The sequence below is a fragment of the Anguilla anguilla genome, chromosome 11 (genome assembly GCF_013347855.1).
Source record: "Anguilla anguilla isolate fAngAng1 chromosome 11, fAngAng1.pri, whole genome shotgun sequence".
Taxonomy (NCBI): Eukaryota; Metazoa; Chordata; class Actinopteri; order Anguilliformes; family Anguillidae; genus Anguilla; species Anguilla anguilla.
Window position 1 is genome coordinate 29,008,311 of NC_049211.1, and position 7,901 is coordinate 29,016,211.

The following is a 7,901-nucleotide window of genomic DNA, read 5'->3' on the forward strand; positions in this document are numbered from 1 at the left end:
ATAAGACCAAGGCCAAACTCACAATGGTCTCCCTAAGCCAATCAGATAGCTGCCGGTGTGCTTTAAAGTTCTCCTCTTTATCATGCATTTCTTTATTGTGTGAGCGGATTCATGCTCCTCTATTCTCTGAAAGGAGTCTGCGTGCCATCAGATCGTGGTACTGCGTATCCTGAGGGATTTACAGATCCACCCACAGCAAACAAACAGACCGATTTCACAGACTCACTGCAACTTGCTACGCCTCTGTAGAATTCCATTACCACCACAGTGCAAGGTTACAGCACGTGTTAAGCTTACGTGAGTCCAATGCAATAACACTGCTACATTTGGCATTGTTCAGGCTCAGTGCGACTGAGACTTATGACGAGGAATCTCTCACTTATTTAAAACAATTCTCGTAATCTTTGTTTGGTTTCAAAAATAAATACGCATTTGTGATTTCAACTTCCACTGGTTTGATTTTCAAAATGAGCCCTATTTGAGTTCTAGCCAGTGATAGTGCCTGAGAACCAAATGACACTTGATTTTAATATTTCGATGCATACTAAAAATATGAAAAACAGCTTGGAGAAGGATACAAGAAACAAATCAGTGGAAAAAGCACATTCTCTGCACTGAAACTGGCAGTGATTGTTTCCTTTAAAGGAGAGACAACTGGGGGATCCTTCAAGTGATGTTTTCACATCACTCAAGAGAATAAAACGCGTATCAAAAACTGCTTTAAAAGCTAATGCTACTTTGGCTGTCCTTTGATCCGTCGTTTTTTCTAAACTATGTGACAAACAAAACAGACAATAAACAGCCAGATCTTTTCTAAAGACCTGAAACCATTCTGTGTGACAAACATGCAATAATAGAGGAACTTGGGAAGGGGGAAAATACTTTTTCACGGCAACTGTTTTGATGGGTTGCCCATAAATTGCCCAATATTTTTTTTGACAGGCTTACATAACTTAGATGTAATATTTAACCCAGGGGTCCTCAGTCTTACCCAGAAAGGGCCAGTGTGGGTGCAGGCTTTTGTTCCAACCAAGCAGTAACACACCTGATTCTACTAATCAACCCCTTGGAATCTTTGCTAAGCACCTTGATTAGGAGAATCGGGTGTGTAACTACCCAGCTGGAACAAAAGCCTGCACCCACACCGGCCCTTTCTGGATAAGATTGAGGACCACTGATTTAACCCACTCATACAGCAGTATGACCCTAAACCAGCCAGAAGAGGATATGCCCACCTCTACTGCGCCTAGTAACTCCAAGGATCTAGGCTTCTTCCTACATGCGATCCAAGGAGTTTTTCCTTGCCACTGTCACCTCTGGCTTGCTCTGTGGGTGTTCAGGCCAGGGTATAGTGTGAAGCGTATTGTGAGCAATTCTTCATAAAATCCACCCTATAAATTAAATTTGACTGACTGCATGATCTGTTACAAAAAATGTTGCACACAATTGACATTACCTAATGTACCTTTGAAAAATGCAACAACAAACTCCACCCTGGATTTGAACCTGAAACGTCCTCGTAACGTCTCATTCCTTAACCATGCCGCCACCTTGTTTCCCAAACCTACCCTACAGCCCCATGTGTAGTGTGTGCTCCATGTGAGTGGGGGTAGAGCCAAGGTGGTGTGGGGTGGAGCCTGAGGACCTGTCACTCACCCCGGGGAGGAAGGTGAAGAAGTTGTACTTCTGGTTGTTGATGACGTTGCGCGGGTACCTCTGCTCCCGCTTCTCCGGGTGGCCCAGCCACACCGTGCGCGGCCGGAACTCGCCCATGCCGCAGCATCTCGACCACGGGCAGCATCTGGAACACCAATCACAATGGTGAGAAATACCCTCGGCCCACCCCCTGCCAATGCTGCCCAATCCCCTGTTTTACCAGTCACTCAAAAGAGAAAGGGCTTATGGCTCGGAGCTGTGCTGCCAGGCTTGCAGCCTGGAATGAGAAGCCAGAAGGAAAGCGGTCTGACAAATCCTACGAGTTCTTAGAAACTACCGGAAGGTGCTGAAGCTACTGGCGGAACCACATAAGCCTATATGACTCTGTTCCAGGAGGCCAGAGAAGGTCAAATGTACATTTCCACGGCAGTTCCTGAATTGATCTTACTCTAAACATTCACTCATCTACCGGCTGCTAGCTTTGCACGCCTTGCTCAAATAAGGAAGTTTGCCTTTTGCTTGACTAGGCTGAGTAATTGGGTGGGGAGCACAAAAGCTGCAGGTGAAGTTTCATGAAGAGTTGACCACAAGCCTCTTTGCATTAATTTCATCTACAAACAATGCTTTCTGCAAAGGAATACCTTGCCCTTTCTATCCTTCCCCCCCTCCCCCCCACACAACTTCACATTAAAAGAATCTGAAGACTGAAACGTTCCGAAAGAAATCCTTAAAATATATTTTTGTAATTATGAGGACAGTGTTCTTGTCAAAAAAAGAAAAAAAAACCTGCAAGGAATGTCATTCAGTTTTCATTTTACATACAGGAATACATGCCACTGCTTGAGTTAAGCAATCACTGAAATAGACAAAAACAATGGTTATGCAACAACAGGTTGCTTGTCTAGTACAGTCATTCAGTGCACACCTTTTTGGATTTGAATATTAGAATTGGCCAATATCATGCCTGGAGTGTTTAAAAAGAATTTAAAATTTTGAATAACTTCAGTTAGGCTTAAATTTGAAACCAAGGACTGTGCTGAACACCACTTTGACTTAAAGTAATGTTGCTTCTACAGATTACCATTAGGACCTACGTTCACTTAAGCGCAATACAAATGGTACTCTTATGTACAACTGGTAAGAACTACACAAGCAGTTCTAGATGCTCTGTGCCATTGTTACAGCCGCAACCATGATGTATATTGAATGCTCCATGCCAAACTTGCTAAGTCATTCTAGAAGTGTCTGCCTAATAAATGAAAATTGTAGCCGATACTGCTACCACCGCTGCTACAATCACTATGGTCAAGATCAGCCAATCGGATATTAGGCCTACTTAATATTCCAGAGAGGGAGATGCTGCTCTATTGTGGCTGCCTTTTTTTGCTTCTAAAGGAATGAATGGCCTGTCTGATCTTTAGCTTAACAAACAGGAACCATTGATAATGCCAGTAGGCCATCGTACAAGTGTTGCATTTAACATTTTCAAACACTAATACATCTTAAAGTAATACTGTCTACCTACAATATTTAAAGATGTTATTGTTTATTTGTATTGTCCCCTTCAGAGGACTCCATATTTCAAAGCCACAAAACTGGTTGTGGTTCACATGCATGCAGTTTACCAGTGTCTAAACAAGTGCTGATGCTACTGAGTCACAAAATTCAATTTTAGATGGATTTCGCTCATAATAAAAGTGAAAACACCATGAGCTCTATTTGTGCTGACACGGCAAACTGGAACAAATTCTAGTCTAAACGCATGAGAAACTAATAAGGGGTTTAATCCATTTTTAGTGAAAAATCCTAATAATTTAAAATATCAAAATAAACAGAAGACAGTTCTGCTTCATTCATCGCATGTACTCAACTAGACATTCAAAGCTCCATCTTGTTGTAAATGGAGTACATTCTGTGTCCAAGCAGTAATGGTCCATCTAAAAGGACAAAAGCATACCCAGTCAAAAAAAAAAAAAAAAACATTACGGCCTCATTAGATGCTAAAATTCACCTCATAGTTGTCACCGTGTGAGTGCATACAGTTTCCAATGGGACATCTTGTCCCCACCTCTGGTTCTGTAGAGCCACAGGGTCTGTTACTTTTTTGTTTTCATCTTAAAATCAGACCAAAGAAACCAGGTTAGCTGTTAGTGTTCATCTAATTGCTTAAGCAATAGCCTAAATTAGCTAACTGACTGAATAACATCACAAAGCACCAAATCATGTGTATTTCCAGGACCAGGGTCAGAGACCACTACTGTACTGGGTGATAAACACTGGGATATTCATGGAATATGAGATTTAATCATATTCACACTAACGACACCTTTCTCCACATTACATTGGTAAATGATGTTATGGATGTAATGACGTTATTGAAAATTGCAGGAAAGTCATAAAATTAAGTGTTGTCGTAAGCTTAGCTGCTACCACAAAACGCAAGCTCATACCTTGACATGTGCTCACAACTATTTCAATGAACGTCAGCAATATAGCTAGGTAATACAAGATCTAGAGGGCATATTCGATTATACCAATCGTACCACATCCAACAAATATGGCATCTGTTCATTTTCAATTAGCTACCCTACAGAACATACACTGCGGCATTATATAATGTAAAAATCGACATGATCGGTCAACTTTTCCAAAACAACTGCTTCTTTTGTTAGCTCTAGTCAGCTAAAGATGATGCCAGTGAAAGCGAACACACCTGTCTGCGATGAGTATGGGATGATCTCATTTGCCATTCAAATTTGATGCTTTCACTGAATAATCCTAGGCCTGTGGCTAGTGGTTAAATTCTGCTAAACAAAGCACACTCTAGCTAGGCTAGATGTAGATGAAACATCTTAAAATATGACAGACAGTCCCATATTCAAGCTGTAAATATTGAAGAAATATTTGATATCGTAGTGAAAGTTCGAACCTCTCGTAAACCCGGAACGAGGCTAGCTAATGATTGCTAGCTACAGGACCCACCTAGAAGCTGTTTGCCTTGCACCATCCCCGAGAAATTGTTAGCAAGCTAACATTCATATGCTAACGTCACCTAGCCAGATAATTTTTCAAAACCCTATTTATAATTATGTTGTATCTGTCGCCTAATGTTACCTACACTCAAAATGTAAACACGATACACATATATCTGTGTTGCTGACAAGCTAAATAAGTGGTATACGAAGAAAAACAAAATAAAGGCATCGTTTTATTCCTCCAAGCATTCATTCAGGTTGTCAAGTACGTTGGCGCTCTCGTTAGCTGACCCAACTAGACGGCTACAGAAGCTAGCCAGCTCCCCAGCTAGCAAGCTACCGTACAAACTAAGAGACGATGAATATGACATCCCACTGCATGTCAAAAATAACGTTCTTGTTCTTACCCATTTTTGTGTTTATTGTCGTGTCTTTTTTTGTGTCTGACGGGCTGAAGTGGAATATTATCCGTCATTCCTGCAGTCCCAGTTTATGCGGTTGAAATTCCTCTCGCCTGTTCTCCGAGCTGGGCGGAGGCTCTGTGATCTAAAAGGGACACGCTTAGCTCGGAGACTTTTCGGTTGCCTTATCAGTCCCCGTACTCACTGTCAGATCAGCAACGACATAAATGTGAGAGTAGCAAGCTGAAAACGAAAAACACTATTTATGTATTATTTATGTACTTATATAACGAGCTATTGCTTTGGTTTGGACGGATTAATTAGAAATTATTCGTAATACTTTTATGTTGTTACTTAGCTACACTTTCCGATGGGGTTTGGAATGTGTACTTTCGCCATAAACACTATGGAAAAAGGTTACATTTTCCTGTCACACCTGTAACAGAGTTTATGTTTAAAAATCAAGTTAAGAATTGATACATATGAGGCGGGTTATTAATATGGCAATCATGGGATTTACGCGAAAAATAAGATTGACTTTGTGTAATAAAAACGTAATAATACTCCAGTTCTCAAATATTCTCAGAACATGAGGTAAAATACAGGCATAATGCTGAGGAAGAAAATGTTGCGTATTCTATGCACAATAGAATTTCACGCCCAATACATTCATCTTGCGAAGTCGAGAATGATAATAGCCAATGACACTGAACCAGGTGTTTTTCAGAGGAGTACACTGCGAAAGGTTTTGCCTATAACAGCTGGACGATCTGTGCTGATACAGTGATGAAGAAAGTAGGCTACAGGGGCTATTTAACATATGCAAATGCAGCTTATCCCTCGTGTTAAGTTGAAAAATAGTTACATCCATTATGTTACAGGTCAAATTGACCCACGCAGTGTAAATCTATTCCTCACAGTGAAATAATCCTAAAACAATGAAAATGTTTAATTTGTTTCATGGCCATTCATAAATAGTCTTACTAATAGCTACAAGAACATTTTTTTAAATTCTAAAAACAACATGTAACAACAGTTTACTGAACATGTTTCCTTTCACAGAAATATATAACAATTGTGAGGTAATGATTTTCAGTCATCAAAAGTATTTTTTTCCCCCATTTCACAAAGGTGATCATAAAACACTATTGACCCTAATCGACCTGTAACATCATCTTTGTATATAAAATATACACAGCCATTCCACAATACAGCTATGGCTAAATACACTACTTATAAGTTCATGACCCAAAAGGAAAAAAAAAAATTCACAAAATAAATTAGATTAATTTTCACTCAAAACAGAAGTTAATCAGGTACATAAAAACTTAAAGGGGTAAAACTAAACTGCAACATAACAGGATGGTTTAAGGATGCAGAATATGAGAATATTACAATAAACATATGCATATATTGCATTAGATTATATTATATATATTTGTGGAACATTAAATTGTCTCTTTACCTGTATGTTACTCCTTGGTCTTCACAGTTGAACCATTGCTTGAAATTTACAGTCTGATTGAAGGACCTTACATAGACATTGTATTTTACTTCATTGATGTTTTACTGAAATCATGTCAAATACTGTTACTGAATGCTGACAGAAGTTGTTTTCTGTTATCAGTTGGAATGATTATATGTTTGGGCAGAAAATGATCTGTGAATCCCATAATAACTGAGTGAGAAAATAATAAATAATGGCAGTATTAGAAAAGCAACAACATTACAGTTGATTGATTAGATTACCTAGTTTTATTCAATTATTGCTGAAAAGGTCCTTAGTTATGTTATCCCGTGAGTATTATGTTTCAAAACTCCCTGTAGAGATGTGTACTTCTCAAAAAGCATAACTCTTCTTATTGAGGGTACGTTCTCGGACTTCTCTAACTTGATCAGTTACTGATGTGTTTTTTAAAGGCAATAACAGGCACTCTATGACTAAAGTATTATTATTATTATTATTATTGCTAATATACTTCTTGTAATAACAGCTGATTTAATTCAATGATGGCTTTAAGTTAACACAAGTCCATAAACATGTATGAGAAAGTGTTTGCAGGGGACATAATGATGCACTTTCTCTGACCTTTTTTCACTGTGGATGCAGCCAAACTGTCCCTCTTGCATGAGTAAGGTCATTGGTTAACCTTTGCCATCTGGCCAGTAAGATGGCCTTGATGCTGGCTGCATTCTAATAAATGGAATTGTTATTCATGAAATATGGCCGTTCTTCTATGACGGCAGACAGGTGCAGAGAAAGTTTTCTCATTGTAGAAGTGCACCACCTGACCTGAGGGCTTGACCTACACATCCCCCCTGCTATGTGGTCCCAAAATGCCCGCTTGCAGAGCAGACAGCTGATAGGACACCCTCCTCCCAATCACATGGCACCTTTTGTCATGTAGAGCAGTGTCCACTCTTCTGCCAACAAAAAAAAGCTAATTCCCCTTTGTGACTCAAGCTGGGTTTGACTTGAAGGTTCTTGGATTAGGCCCGCTGTTGCCAATAGCTATGCGTAAGGCACATTCTTCCCAGCTAAATTAATTGAAAGGGTTTGTGGGATTAAACCACTTTTGGCCCTTGCTGGTCCTCAGAATGCAGAAAAGATAGCAAACCAATTCTGTTCCAACTGATCTGCACAACTGGACTGCTCTCAGATCTCATATTTTCCATTTACGAACTCTATCCTCCGGCTATGAAATCTGAATTTTTTTCTCTTGGATAAAAATTGCATATAAGAAATAAAATTTAATGAAAGCTAATGATGGGACAATTCGCCACGGGAATGAATCTACTGGTATCAAAGTGTAAAAATAGTCTGGTATGTCCAACTCTCTCACTTTAGACAGATAGAAAACTGTTTGTC

At 39.5% G+C, this 7,901-nt stretch overlaps 1 protein-coding gene across 2 annotated transcripts in view; it reads right to left on the reverse strand.

Annotated features, from left to right (window-relative positions):
* The window catches only part of LOC118208250 (probable phospholipid-transporting ATPase IIA), a 59,599-nt gene extending 54,391 nt beyond the window's left edge, over positions 1-5,208 (reverse strand). The window contains exons 1-3 of one of the 2 annotated variants that reach the window (XM_035382739.1): positions 4,370-4,445; positions 3,668-3,770; positions 1,657-1,801 (exon numbers count right to left, since the gene is read on the reverse strand). In XM_035382739.1, the coding sequence (XP_035238630.1) occupies positions 1,657-1,801; positions 3,668-3,770; positions 4,370-4,406 (285 nt within the window). In that variant the 5' untranslated portion in view covers positions 4,407-4,445. Of the gene's footprint in view, positions 1-1,656; positions 1,802-3,667; positions 3,771-4,369; positions 4,446-5,038 lie in introns of those variants that run through there. The other variant, XM_035382740.1, reaches the window with a different exon arrangement.
* Between the last annotated feature and the right edge of the window lie 2,693 nt (positions 5,209-7,901).